Consider the following 14767-nt stretch of genomic DNA (forward strand, 5'->3'; position numbering starts at 1 on the left):
ATTTTTAACGCAATAGCATGCAATACATTTGAGTCACGCTTTCACAAATAATATTCAGTCACTATGTGATTCCATCTTTGTCAATTTCCGGAAGCCTAGTGGAGCAGCATCAAAGTGTGAAAGTTCACCTTGCAGTGCCGTAGCAGCAGGGTAATGGTGACAGTGTTTAATGTTTACTCATGTAAGACTGAGTCAAGCACCCGCTTTTCATGTGACTGTGGTCATGTGATTTTGCCACAATGTCTCCAAGACATTGTAAGGGAAGGAACAGTCATCCAAAACACGTTAAACCACGGTGATAGCTGTTCGGAATGTTTCTTTATGGGAGTACTGAATATGGGAATATTTGTCAAAATCATAAGACAAAAGCTGGATAAAGAGTATAAACTCATTTATGCCCAGCGTTGATAACATGAATGGCAGTAACTGGAAGGAAGAACCTTGCCACTGTGCCCAGCATTCTTGCTCTTTTGCCCCGAGTCTGCAGCCATTTATTTCCTGGGTCATTAGTATATTACATTCATTATGTAATGTAAACGTTGACAATTTAAAAAGTAAGCTCTGTTCAAGTATGCCAGTTTTCAGAAAAATAACCGGAATATATTGTGTGTTCCCCCATTCAGTTCCGGCAATCCGTTAAGTTTGATTGGTTTGAATAAACTCTAGCTATTATAAAAAGTGATACGCACTACCTTGCAGAAATGTTCTGTCATAATGTAATAGGCATACTATAACACTGATGTCATGGCCTTTTCCTCGTGCATCTCATATCAGATTATGCAACCACTTATGCTGCTGGTCATCTGACCTCATTTTATCTCATCTGGGCATCTAACCTCTTCTCAACATCGAGGACATGCATCAGTTCCAGACTACTGTTAAATTTGACAAGTGAAAGTAAGGTACATACAGTAAATTATTTTCAGTAATTAATCTATGGAACACATTTTAAATGAGAAAAGAACCTGGCTTAATTTTTGGAGATGTACAAAAGAAATGTTTAACATTTTTCATGTGATATCATGAAGATCTAAGTGAATATTTTTTAAGTTTGTGGTTAAAACATTTGTTGAGGTTTGTACACCTAAATGGCATATTATTTAGTTTTGTTATCGTTTTATAGATGCATTTAGCTAAAGCTGATAGATTCGTTACTTAATGCAAGCTTCCAAATAATGCTAAAAACAATAGGCCATTGTCATAGTCATTTGAGAGCTTGTATGACACAGGCAAAATGAAAGCAGTTTAATCAAGCCACTTCCTGGTGTAAAAACCCCTCCCACGCAACAAATAACTTTGAGTTTTATTCTGTAGTTGGGGGGAAATGTTGTATTTGATAACAGACATGGCATGCAGACTGGTGAGTATCGCGCTCTTTAAAATATGCTGGTAGTTTTTGTAGTTGTGTTGAATTGGTGTCTCTATTGAAGTCTAAGCCGGCGAAGTCTCCGTAGCTAAATGCCTTAGCTCTCATTGGCAGGTTTAGACGAGAAATCTGAGAGGCATGATTTAAAAACACGGAGCTTTTTCAAACATGTGATCATAACTTCTGGAAATTAAAGCTGGTGAGATTCTGGAGGCATATGTTTACGGCTTTATATTTTAAAGAGCATTTAAAGAAACGTTTTCAGGGCTGTCAAAAAATATTCGAAGTTCGAAAACTATTCGAAAATCTTTTTCTTTTTTTAAGTTCGAACCTAAATTTGAGCATTCGAATATTAGTTTTGGATCGAGCGTTTTTGATTCCGCGTTTTGTAATCAGCATAAATATAAGCTACAGGCTTTAATTTCATGCGGCGAATCATGTTCATGCACGCAAAGTTAATTTCCTGTGCTACCGTTACTGGTCAGCTAACAATTTAGGCTAAATAATGTTCCCATGGCAGGCTGTGTTTTCTTTTGGTTCTGAAGATTTTGATAAAATTGGATGATGAAAGAAGTTAAACAAACAAAACCGAGTAAGTAATGTGTGTTGTTTTAGGCTACACGTATTAGCCGTTTGAATAGTTTTTGTGTTAAGAAATAAACAGGGATTTCCTATAGCCTAAACAATCATTTCCATATTATTGTGCCGAGTTGTGGCAAATTACATCCACGAGAAAGTGCTTTATTCATTTGCGCATCAGGCTATAGAAACTGCAGGGGGCTCATTTATAAAATGAACTTGCGTGCATACGTCAAGTGAAGACCTGACGTAGAGCCAAAGCCATTTCCACGGTCAAACCTAGTCATGTTGAAATTTTATAAATCACTACTTTCACGTGATTTTCTACGTACGCGCCACACTGTTAATCTAAAATACGTTTTATAAATGAGGCCCCAGATGTAGTAACCTAGTATGAAAGTTCACCGATGTCCTCTATTCTACTGCCCACTTGTGGAAAATAACGCGCAGGCCAGTTTAGAGGGAGCGTCACGTGCATGTTGCGCCCGACAATAAGCAGCTAACTTTTGTTAATTGTAGGCAAATGATATTCGAATATATTCGAACGCTAATTACAAAAGCAAATATTCGAACTCAGTTTCATGGCACTTTCGACGTGTTGTGCGTTCAGAGATGCTCTTCTGCATTCCTCGGTTGTAACGAGTGGCTGAGTTATTGTTGCCTTTCTATCAGCTCGAACCAGTCTGGCCATTCTCCTCTGACCTCTGCCATCAACGAGGCATTTTCGCCCAGAGAACTGCCGCTCACTGGATACATTTTCTTTTTTTTCTGACCATTCTTTGTAAACCCTAGAGATGGTTGTGCGAAAATCCCAGTAGATCTGTAGTTTCTGAAATACTCAAACCAGCCCGTCTGGCACCAACAACCATGCCACGTTCAAAGTCACTTAAACCACCTTTCTTCCCCATGCTGATGCTTGGTTTGAACTTCAGCAGATCGTCTTGAACATGTCTACATGCCTAAATACATTGCTGCCACGTGATTGGCTGATTAGATATTTGCGTTAACGTGCAGTTGAACAGGTGTACCTAATAAAGTGACCGGTGAGTTTATATTTTAACGCGACAATAGTTGCCTCATCTGGATTTGTGTACAATTATAGAAACACTCCTCTTAGAGGAAGTTATAGTAATTTCCGACGCCATTGCAGTTTTACCACATTTTAACCAATGATTTACTCTTTATCTTAAGTTGTGGAGTAAAGCTGAAAAGCTTTGCTGTGTGGACAATCCACATCTGCATGTCCCAGATAATGTTGCTTTAACAGTTTTTATTCAACTGTGAAATTATACTCTTTTCGTGTGACTTGCATTAGCCTGCGTTCAAGTTTATTTTGCCAGACTGTACACATTGCAGTGATATGAGACACTAGGTGGGATTTTCTTAATAGCGGCTATAGATCTTGTTAGAAACCAGAAACCTATGAGTTAGTCAAACAGCTTCTTCAACTTATGTTTTTTTTTTTACCTCAATGGCTGGTATGACTGGTTATTCAAAACATATCTTTGCACACACAGTCATCCATGCCGGTGGTCCCTGGGGCCTCTGCCAAATATGTTATTCAGCACAATAATGTGCACACCTTCAGAAATCACGTCTACAGTGTATGTGTATGGTACTATCAACCTGGTAGAATTACTGCAATTTGTCCTCTCCGTTTCAGCACAGCTGGATTTCCCCTGAGACAGGGCGTGTGCTATAGTCAAAGAAGCCAGAACTACACACATACACACACACACACACACACACACACATGCATTCATATTTGTGGACATGTGTTAATGCACAGGTAATTTATGCAGAAACCTTTGTTTCATACAGAGTCTGATGGTATTTGTGACTTTCCCCTGCTTGTTGTAAGTATGTTTTAACTGACTTTGCAGAAAGATTCCGTGTGATTCAAAAAAAGACAGCCCTACATGATGCTTGAAGCATTGTCGTGAAACAGCGCTCTTAACTGCTTTAATCTTTCAAGCTTTAAATTATCCTAGTACATCAAAATAAGTGTGTTAAATTTGTTTTGTGAGTATTCAAAATAATATCAAAATGTCAGTTGAACAGTACATTGACTTAATTCATTGTGAATACAACCTATACATCTCGGCTGTGTACTTGACTGAATTTTATGGTAACACTTGGCACATGTGACTAACTTGTAGTATAATGCTGAAGGTGGTTGAAAATTACTATAAAATTATTATATTTTAAAAAGTTTTTATTCCGTCATGTCTGTGAGTGTGTATCCACTGTTGTGACTGTTTTTCTTCTCATTGTTTTCAGATGTATGTGCCAGTACTCTCTGCAGCTGAGGAACAAAAGTACGTCCCATTACCTCATCAGTATCTTATTATATCTGCATCTTTTTATTTACTAATGTTCTTATTTGACAGGGACACTATATAGCCACTTTGCTGTACTACAATTAGCTATGCAGCTATGTCATCTGTTGTCCCTGGGCAGGTAATGCTGAAAGTACAATACATGCAGACACCAGAAATGTGATTAATACAATAAGTACCTGAAGTATACATAATCATTATGCGTCAAGGATAAAACACATACAATCCTATACCTGTTATTAGACAAGAAAAAAGATTAACAGGATTAACTTTCCAATTTTTTCTGAAAAACAGTGAATGTGAATTTCCAATGTATTTAATTTGTGATATATTTGAATATTTTTTTGACTATGACTGGCTTATGTACTTCCTTCTTCTTAATTGAGAAGTACACTCATGCATTCCATTTCATCACAATGTTCCCTGTATATGTGTGTGGGTCTGTTCTGGGTAACGTGGCATGTATCAAACATGTTAGGGCTTTTGAGAGTAGAAAAAGAGAGTCAGTTTTTTGAACAGGGGAAGTAATAAAAGGAAGTCTCACTGCTTGCGTGCAGTCTGCCCTGCCCCCTCTTCCTTGTGGCCACACCCATTCTGCAATCTCAGTAAGCTACAGCGTGACTTGGAAGCTACAGAGGGCCAGACAGAAAGTGAACAGAAAGCAGGTTCCCTGTTTATTTATCACCAGACAGATGTCATCATTCTGAAGAAACGAGTGTTCCAACCACTCCACCCGAAAGGCAGTGACCCAAAGGCCACGTTGTTTCTCCTTTATTACAGTTATAATATTCCAGTACCTTAACAAAATTTAGCTCTCCTTTTTATTCTCTAAACTGGACTGTCCTATTGTACCTTAGACCGGGACCATCCATTCCTCCAGGGTAGCTCTTTGAAAGAGTGTTCAGCTACTTGCTGCTTCTTTTCATTTTGCTGTCCACCACCTGAGCTTACCACTGTGCTATCACCTCTTATGCATCACAGACAGCACCGGCAAGAGCTACTGTTGTAGCTCAATACACCATCCAGGGACCACTCAGTATATGCCTACTAAAAAAGCACCTAAGGCCTGAATCACATTTCATTTCTCACTTTTTGATCAGAGAGATCTGTGTTTCACACCCATAATACACTCTTAGAGAAGTAAAAGCTTTCTGTGACTCAAATGACTTTACTATTAACCTGTAATCACCCAAGTGATATAACCAAGACAGTGAGAGAAAGTTTTTTTGGCGTATCTGTTTTTATAGTAATATTCTATATTTGTATTTATTCCTGAGCAGTCTTCAATACAGGTCATAATGTTTCTTTGTCATAATATGAATATTCATCCAGTACAATATAATGTGCTATGTGTGTGCATTTATGTACGTGTCATGATGTGTTTTTTATCAAGTAGACATGTGTCTGTGTCTTTTGTAATATCAGCATATTGTAATTTGGTGATATTTATCATTTGTAATATCACCATATGTGTGTGTGTGTGTGTGTGTGTGTTAAGCAGACATGGGTCATATAGGAACAGGGTGGAACATTCTACTTTTCCTTCTGTGAATTTTGTCTGATATTAGTGATTGTCCATCCTCATTTACCGACCCCTCTAACCCATCCTCTGTCCCCATCCTGCCTGTTTTGTACCCTAGCCCGAGAAGAAGTCCATGCTGAGGTCGGCGGTCGTGTGCGTCTCCCCTGTAAACACCAAATCAAAGGAAACGTCACGTTCATGTACTTGCAGAGGAAGGCCCCCTCTCGTTTCGTCAATGGCTACCACCACAACAGAGGCGTCAATCCCCACGAGGTGTTCGCAAACCGCACTGCAGTGGACCGCTCCCTGGCGTGGGTGGAGCTGTGGAATGTGAGGGTGAATGATGAGGGGGTGTACGAGTCGGTCCTCATGGACGAGGACGGGACAAAAACGCTGACTCTGTATCTGAGAGTAACAGGTAAACAGTGGGTTCTGCTGGCTATAGAACAGCTAACTCTCTTCATCTGTGGGCTTTTAATTTTCTGATTCTCAGAAAGGAGCCAATATGGTTGTGTGCCTGTGTAGTGTAATGGATAGACAATGGTCTATTACCATAAGGATGTGGGTTTGATTGATTTCCAGGTCGGAGGCACTGCCATTGTACTCTTGTGCAAGGTCTTCAACAGAGCTGCTTTAGTGGATTTCCAATTGCTAGCTGAGGGTGAATGTGTAGCATAGTGGTTAGGGAACTGGGCTTACAACTCCAAGGTTGTAGGTTTGATTCCCAGCTGCAGAACTGAGCAAAGCACTATACTTGAATTGCTTTAGCAAATATCCAGCTCTGTAAATGGATTCTATGTTAAGTGAATGCAACTTGCCCTTGATAACAGCATCTGCTAAGGCTTAAAAATGTAAAAATGTTAATACAACCTAGGTGATACTCTGCTGGGACCTTGATCCCTCCTGATAAAACACTCCTAAAAAAGGAGTATTGTAGCTTAGAAGGGAACTCTAAGGACAATGATGCACTCTGCACGCTGCAAATGGTATGGAAATGGTCAACTTTAAATGAATGGTGGATCAGCAGTATGTTGTAATGATGATTTTTGTGTGATAATTAAACCAGTGAATTATAAATCATGTGCTGATATATGTGTTCTAATTGAAGTATTGTATTACATTTGCCCAAAGGGAGTGTACAGACAGCCAGTTTAGCTCAGATCATGACAAGCTGTCTTCTGAGTACATAGTTGGGCAATGATCTCAGGCAACAGCGAGAAAACAATTATGCGTGTATCATGATCTTAAGACCCTGTGGAAATGGAAGATGCGGTGAAACGCTCCAGTCTTGTCAGCTTCTGTGGTTCTTACCATCCACAGCCAACTACAGTGCTCCTGTGATGACAGTTAGTCACAGCAATGAGACTGTGAGCGGCAGGGGCTACGTGGTGACCTGCTCCTCCTCAGGCGGATATCCCAACGCAAGCGTGAAGTGGGCCTTCCAGCCCAACGTGGCTGGGACCCAGTGGGTGGAGGTGAACGAGAGCAGTGTACAGAACCAAGTCACCATGCTTTACGCCGTCTCCAGGAGCATCCTCGTCAACTGCTCCCAACCGCTTAAAATCAGATGTACAGTAGGGGGCGCTGTGTCGCAGCAGGAAGAAGTCTGTAAGTACTGCCTTTAATAACTTTTTTCAGATTTGTTTCCAGAAGTGTTGAAGTCATATTTCCATTGTGTTATATCATCTTGAACTTATATCTTCAGACTAGTGAGTTCAGCCGTGCTGTACTCAGACTAGAGGTGCCATGTGCAGACCGGCAGGTTCCCTGGCCCCGGTGCATGTTTTATTACTTTAGTCCCTTTAGATTAGTTTACTCCATGGTGCAGACTTGCACCGCTTAATGTTTCAGCCATTGAGCTAAACCTGGCCAGCTTTCTCCTGTGTGTAAGAGATGAGAGAATGAAGATAATAGCATTATTTTGGACCCAAGAGTAAATAGTTCCGTACAGATCAGCTGTGCAAATGTTTCTCCCTCGAGCCCTTCAGCGCAGCAATTATCGAAACCTGTGTAATTGTTGTGTTTTCAACCATAAAGATACACGTTTCTTTGTAACTTTCTCACAGGTAGCACTTCTAGGCCTGTCGTCTATGATGGGGTGGTAATCATTGCCTCAGTGGCTGCAGCCATTTTGTTCATCATTGTTATAGTAATATTGGTGAAGAAAAAGAAGGCATCTCCATCAACTGACACCTCAGGTATGAATATCCATGTGAGGACATAATCAGCACAAATCACATTTGCAGTGATAAAGCATTCATGTTACATTCAGTAAAATTACAACGCATGTGTTATAAAAATTCTCTCTCAAATGGAATGTGGGTCCACAGTAGCCAAAGTTGTCTTGAGTTTTAAAAAAGTTTCAGCTTTTACTGAAGATAGTTTGAGTTAAAACTGAACTGGGCTGATAGTAAATTTGTCTCTTTCTTTCAGATGTTGAAGCAGGAATAGAGCAAACTGTGAGTATTTTTTCTCTGCACTCTGAAACTAATTCTGAATTCGAATCCACCACAAAAGTAGTTCCTAAGTTTAATATATGATACTAAACTGCTGCTTGCACCAAATTTGAATGTAAGCGTGTCACAATCATATGTCACACTGATTGTATGTGAAGTGATTTAAATTGTATTTCCTTGTTGGATTTCATTTCCCTTACATATAACTGGATGTGTGAGTACTTAAACACCAAAATATTAAAAGTTGTCCATGCACACACAAATGAAATAAGAAATAATTTTGCTGAATAAAATATTTGCCCAAACACACTTTTTGTATGAGGGGCTAATGGAGCTGAATACCAGGTCAACAAATGTAGTTATTTGCGGTGTGCTGTCTGACATCTTCAGTGATGACATCACAGCTAGCCTAACACTGTCTCAATCAGAGATCCTCTCCTCTTAGAGCAGGCAGGGGTTTGGGTATAGAAAGTGTGTATTTACTCTGCCCTTTTTTTTCCTGTTCTAGGGACCAAACACTCACCTGATGGAGCTCAAATGAGTACTGTTGAGGAGCCTGTCCTACAGTGTGGTTCCAGTGCTTCACCTCTAATGGGACCATGGATGGTTTGTGATGGCAAAAACATCACATGACTCTTGCTGGGTGAAGCAAATAGCAATTCTGGGTAACTGATGGAGGCTGATGCCAATACAGCCATGGGACCAAAGCGAATCGCACTACACTTGTTTTATTCATATTTAATCTGACATCTTTCTGATTTCCCAACCAAGTGCTAACCCACTGTTCAGCCATCTCAGGAAGCAGAAAAAAGGAAAACAGTTCTCTGTGTTGACACCCAATGAGTATGCATATATGAGGGCTCCTGTAACCTCATCCCACAGTCATTTTACTCCGTTTTAATGGCAATTATACTTGAGTGCTTTATAGTATACTCACTTGCGTCTCAACTGGGGAAAAAGGCACCAAACAAAACCCTAAGAAACAGGAAACTCTAATGCAGGTAATTGCAAATACAATAATAAGAATTGAAATTTTCAGGATCCTCAAAGATGAATCAGATTCAGCTCAACATACATAGTTCTGCCTTTTCCCCTACACAATTGTTTCCTATGGCAAACATTATATTATTATTATGAATAATGTTACAACCTTTTTACCTGAAAATAGTCTTCCTACTGTCTTTATAACTTATTTCAACTTCTGTATTTTGATGTACCATTATCTTCAATGTTTTTTTACATATATAAATTCTTTTTATTTATGTATAAAATGTTTGTCTCCTGTAGAATATATTTAATAAAATTCATTTGTAACAAAAATGGTTGGTAATACTAAGTAGAACTTTATACAAAATTATATACCCAACTTTTGTGCAAGGTACAAGTCAGCCATCGTAATTAACCACTAGAGGGAGCCACTGGCAAGTATAACAACATAAAGCAAGTTTATGTAAAAATGACACCAATTTGCAATGATCAACTACACATAGACCAGAGATAGAATTCTAAATATAAAGAAATCTCTGAACATTTTTAAATTTTCAAATTAACAAAGGATGGACTTTCTTTTTGGCAGAAAAAAATGTTTCCAGTCTCTACTTACGTTCTTGCCTGTGACATATACTGTATATGCTTATAGAAAGAATCGAGACACAGCACTTTGGACACCAAAAAGTTTAATTTCTGTTCTTCTGATACAAAAGCGTTCTTAAATAACAAACTTATTTTTTGAGTTGGATTTTTACAAAGATAAATTAGCACTTTATGATAACATTACAACAAAACACCAGTTCTTTCAAAAAAGGTTTTAAAGTACTTTGTGTAGTCCTGGGACAGGAGTTTTTAGAATCTACAGTTTATTCTTCTGTGGCACCTGTAAAGTTGATGAAAAAATAGATTTTTCTGAAAGTCATACATTCAAAGGATAGAGAGAAGGGGCATCAACACAATACCTTGCCATCCTGACCTGAAAAGTTCACCAAAATGAGCCCTAGAAAGAGCTAATTTACTTCTTATTTATTTTAGTCAATTGTTTTCTTTTACAGAGAAGGCTTGTTCTTTATTTATTTCATATTAAACAATACACAGTCTGTACTCTAGCCAGGGATCCTAAGTGATTAAAATACCACTGGGGAAAATCAGAAAGCTTTGATGGATCATGACAAACTGTTTGTTTAGAACCATGCACAACTCAGCTCATGTGATGGTGTGTGTGTGTATGTGTGTGCGTGTGTGTTTGTGTGTGTGTGTGCGCGTGTATGTGTGTGAGGGAAGGGAGGGTCATATTCTTTTAAAGACTGTGCCTTATAATATAAGACTCGCTTTTCTAAATAAAACTACAATTTCTAAATAAAAAAATTTGGATAAAAATGCATTTTATTTCTAAAAAAACACTTCATATATGGCCACGGCATTTGAGTAATAACTTCAAAGCTTAAGAGTGTCTAGTGGATATTTCCCAAAACCACTACAGAAACAGGCACAAAACCCTCCGCTCACAACCACAAATGTTCTCATTTTAATGACCGGCAACCCGTTCTACATATTGAGGAGTGGAAACCAAAGCTAGGCGAGGTTTCCCAAGCTCCTCTGAGAGGTCTCGCACAAAGCTGCAGCACAGCTCAGAAATACCACAGTTTAATAAGCAGCACCAATCTCTCATTGACCCAGACCTTCCCCCGCCCAAAGGCACAACACGAGCGCGCGCATATAATCTCTCCATAGTGCATTCTTTCCAGCGCGGCTGCGCGCCACGCGTCCACCGGTATGACATCCGCACTACCACTGTCCAGTGTAAGGTTACTCAGAAAACAGATACTTCAGAAATGCATAAGAATGGTATAGGGAGACTGCTACATAAGTGAAGTTCCACCGGCGGTGGCCGCTGAGGGACTGGCCTCACTGCGCCATGCTCACCCGTATGCCAGTGGCTCCAGATCAGCCACAGACCAAACTCCGGAGGGGTTCGCAGGGGGCTGGAGGCACTCAATGTCCTCAATGTCCACTTCTCGGTAAGGCACTGTCAGTAACCACAGTCCACCCCCCCACCCCCACACACGATATGGCCATGGCATCCCCCCAGGCCAGAGTCTCTAACCTACTTCCTCTAAGGCCTGGTCTCCATCAAGCCCCGAGGCTCAGCCCGCTGCCTGGACTACCCATCCTCACGTCACCTCAGGAAGGGGTGAAATGTTTCTCAGAAAGGTGCTCCGCTCCACCACGCCCACAGAGCCGAGAAGACTCCTCCCACCCCCGGCCCCAAACTCCAAACTCCTCAGCTTGTCCCTGTCGCACCTCAAACCACCGTCTCGTTTCCCTTTACCGGCTTAATCCAGCTGTCCGTCCTTTTCTCCCTCTTTGTCCTGCTGGAGCTGACCAGCCGGTTGGAGCACTTCTGCCACGTGTGCAGCGTCTTGGCCGACCAGATCCACATGCCCGAGGTGATGCCCACCAGGAGCGACATGAAGATCTTCAGCATCTCCACGGCCAGGTACGAGTCCCGGGCCGACTGCTTGAAGTCGCCCCAGTTGGAGATCTGGTAGAAGTAGCAGGCGATGACGCAGGTGGCCGGCACGGTGTAGAGCACGGAGAAGACGCCGATCTTCACCATCAGCCGCTCCAGCTTGTCCGTCTTGGTTCCGTCCTTCTGCAGGTTGGAGCGGATCTTGAAGAGCGCCACCAGACCGGCGGCGATGAACAGGGTCCCGATCACCAGGTAGGTGAAGAGCGGCGCCACCACGAAGCCCGTCAGCGCGTCGATGTGCTGGTTGCCCACGTAGCAGAGCCCCGTCAGGTCGTCGGCGTCCACCAGCCGCATGATGAGGATGACGATGGTCTTGACGGCCGGGATGGCCCAGGCGGCGATGTGGAAGTAGGAGCTGTGCATCTCGATGGCCTCGTGGCCCCACTTGAGCCCTGCCGCCAGGAACCAGGTGAGCGTGAGGATCACCCACCAGATGGAGCTGGCCATGCCAAAGAAGTACATGAGGAGGAAGACGATGGCGCAGCCCGTGTTCTTCAGCCCCTCCTGGATCAGCACCGGCACGGCGGCCTCCTCCAGGTCGCAGGAGATGCGCTCGCGCCCCACCGTCAGGCGCACGATGAAGGCGATGCTGTAGATGTTGTAGCACATGCTGAGGAAGATGATGGGCCGCTCGGGGTAGGAGAAGCGGGAGGAGTCGATGAGGAAGGTCAGCACGGTGAAGGTGGTGGACACGAAGCACAGGACGGCCCAGGCCGCCATCCAGATGTCGGTGAAGACCTTGGCCTGCCGGCGGTACAGGCCGGCATCGTAGCCGCACTGCAGGACGCAGTTGAGGCTGCGCTTGACCCAGGCATACTGGTCCGGCCCGGCGCCCAGCGTGTGACACTCCTCCTCCATGGGCTGCAGTGTGCGGATGGTGTGGTAGGGGGCGTCGTCGTCCCCCGGCCCCTCCATGCACATGTGGTTCTGGTCGTTCTGAGGCGGGAAGAGGCTGCAGTTGAGCACCTCGGGCCACACGAAGCCAAACTCAGTCAAGACCGGCAGGCACTTCCGCTTGACGGACAGGCACATGCTTCCACAGGGGCCAATGGGAATGGGGACTTTGTCTGTGCACATGGGGACATACACAGAGCACAGGAAGAACTGTGGGAAAGAAAAAGAGAAGTTAAACATGGACAGTGAAAAAACATTTAAATATAACATAGCAAGACAATGACAAATACAGGCCATTCAACCCAACAATGCTCGCCATTTTCCTGACCAAATTAGTACTCTGATTACCTACAGACTAGATAGTATCTAACACCGTATCAAGCCTAGTCTTGAAAAGCCCCAGAGTTTCTGCCTCTACTACATGAAAATAAATAAAATGTAATTTAAATAAATAACATGTATAAATAATAATAAGGTTTTTCGCAACAGTTCATGAGAAACAGTTGCATAGTAATGCATCACACAACGCTAATTTACTTTTACTGTAAAGTTACCTCTATCATAACATATGCATCTTATTGTGGGGGTCAGCCTTGTTTTGAAATGGCTTGCTCAAAGATATTTTTCAGTCACATTAATGTTAAGAATAAACATCTGTGTCCTGCCAGCAATTATACACTACATGGATATGTAAACAAAATTATATATCACCTTGGTACAAATAAGGATTAGTAAAATTCAGCCAACCTAAAATGAAAACAAAACTATTGGCATCACAACGTATTAGGCTCTAATGCAGTCATTTTAATGACATTAACTGTTATGAAAACTATATACTGAAAAATATGCGAGAAGAAATAAAGGATTGATGTTATCTCATGTGACCAAGCAGATTAATCACATATAAGAGGTGGACTGAAAATGCATTGTAACTGAACGTTTGAAAGGTAATCTGCGGCGTGTTTTTTTCTGCGAGAGGAAATGTCGGATTTTCACAGCGGTCACTTTGGCACAGATTTCCAACCACTGAAGGAAATTATAACATCAATTTAAGTATGTTCGGTAATCAGTACATTTTATTTACAGACTAACTGTATCAAGCCATCGGCTCGGAACGGGAGGGGTATGAGCGAGCCTATATTATCGCATATATGCCATTAAACCGATGAACAATTTAACCGTTTTGGAATTCCTATTTTTGCTAACGCTAAATGTAATCCAATACAGTCCTATGCATTACGGCAGTGCTAAGTAAAATACACTTTTAAAGTTTGTGGCGATCAATATATCGGACGGGGGGTGTTACATAAATAATGGTATTTTCAGTAGACTTCACTGCTCGGGGCATCAATTATTATAGAAAAAATATTTAAAAGGCAATTTGCTCAAATATTTTAATAGTTTACATAGATTCGTGTCTGTCGATACGCAACGATAATATAACCGGTCAAGTGACAGCAGTGAATTAAATTTACTGTAAACAAGCTGCTAACCTTTAGCTGGCTGGAACACCCATACTGGATCAGCGGTGTAAAAGTTGTCAGTTGTAGCTCTGCGTCGGACTGTAGCACGTTCCCGACCAGATTGGGCATCTTTGTGACATTGTATCCTAAATCCTGACACATGGATATCCTGATGGGGTCGCAGGTCATTTCTTCGTCGTCCCCAAAAGCATGCGCAAGCCCCAACTGACTGTGGAACACCATAAGGAAAAATGCCACGATATCCAAAATGGGAATCCAATGCATTTTTGCCACTCAAATGTAAATCCAAATGTCCAGAATTTGGTCCCGATGTTCCGCGGTCCTGATGTGCCAACCAAGTTTTGGCTGCCTCCGCAGCAAACTAAGAAAGCCTAAAAGAGAACTGGTAGACAAAACAATCTGTAATGCAGAGTTTCAAATGTACCCGGCAAAACATGGGCGCTTGGCAAAAAAACAAAATTGTTCTCCTCGGTTAAAATGAGTTCGCTTTAACGCGAAAAAATATGAAAACTTTTGAATTGCTTCTCAAGAGGTGCTGTTTCGCGGACTCCCCTGATCCGCTCACCATCTGCAGCACTGACAGCAGCTCAGAGTCTGCGGGTTC

At 41.9% G+C, this 14767-nt stretch overlaps 2 protein-coding genes across 4 annotated transcripts; one reads left to right on the forward strand and one right to left on the reverse strand.

Moving 5' to 3' along the window:
* Positions 1-1058: 1058 nt before the first annotated feature.
* LOC135235890 (CD276 antigen) lies at positions 1059-9582 on the forward strand. 3 transcript variants are annotated; one of them, XM_064301882.1, is made up of 8 exons: positions 1059-1360; positions 3767-3801; positions 4226-4263; positions 5925-6224; positions 7127-7414; positions 7873-8004; positions 8240-8265; positions 8771-9582. In XM_064301882.1, exons 1-8 carry the CDS (start codon positions 1325-1327, stop codon positions 8801-8803), a joined length of 888 nt encoding a protein of 295 aa, XP_064157952.1. In that variant the 5' UTR covers positions 1059-1324; the 3' UTR covers positions 8804-9582. The 3 variants fall into 3 exon arrangements, with proteins under 3 accessions (XP_064157952.1, XP_064157954.1, XP_064157953.1); XM_064301884.1 differs by lacking the exon at positions 1059-1360 and adding an exon at positions 1394-1565; XM_064301883.1 differs by lacking the exon at positions 1059-1360 and adding an exon at positions 1572-1958.
* Positions 9583-9921: 339 nt separating this feature from the next.
* Positions 9922-14767, reverse strand: fzd4 (frizzled class receptor 4). Its single transcript, XM_064301881.1, has 2 exons — positions 14173-14767; positions 9922-12889 (listed from the first exon to the last, which is right to left on the reverse strand). Exons 1-2 carry the CDS (start codon positions 14425-14427, stop codon positions 11558-11560), a joined length of 1587 nt encoding a protein of 528 aa, XP_064157951.1. The 5' UTR covers positions 14428-14767; the 3' UTR covers positions 9922-11557.

The sequence above is a fragment of the Anguilla rostrata genome, chromosome 12 (assembly GCF_018555375.3).
Source record: "Anguilla rostrata isolate EN2019 chromosome 12, ASM1855537v3, whole genome shotgun sequence".
Classification (NCBI taxonomy): Eukaryota; Metazoa; Chordata; class Actinopteri; order Anguilliformes; family Anguillidae; genus Anguilla; species Anguilla rostrata.

Coding starts and splice junctions, on each gene's coding strand:
- fzd4 (XM_064301881.1), bottom strand. CDS start 14,427: ATGCATTGGATTCCCATTTTGGATATCGTGGCATTTTTCCTTATGGTG. Junction 12,890..14,172: donor GGTGTTCCAGCCAGCTAAAG/GTTAGCAGCTTG, acceptor TCTTTCCCACAG/TTCTTCCTGTGCTCTGTGTA.
- LOC135235890 (XM_064301882.1), top strand. CDS start 1,325: ATGTTGTATTTGATAACAGACATGGCATGCAGACTG. Junction 3,802..4,225: donor GTGACTTTCCCCTGCTTGTT/GTAAGTATGTTT, acceptor CATTGTTTTCAG/ATGTATGTGCCAGTACTCTC. Junction 8,266..8,770: donor AAGCAGGAATAGAGCAAACT/GTGAGTATTTTT, acceptor TTCCTGTTCTAG/GGACCAAACACTCACCTGAT.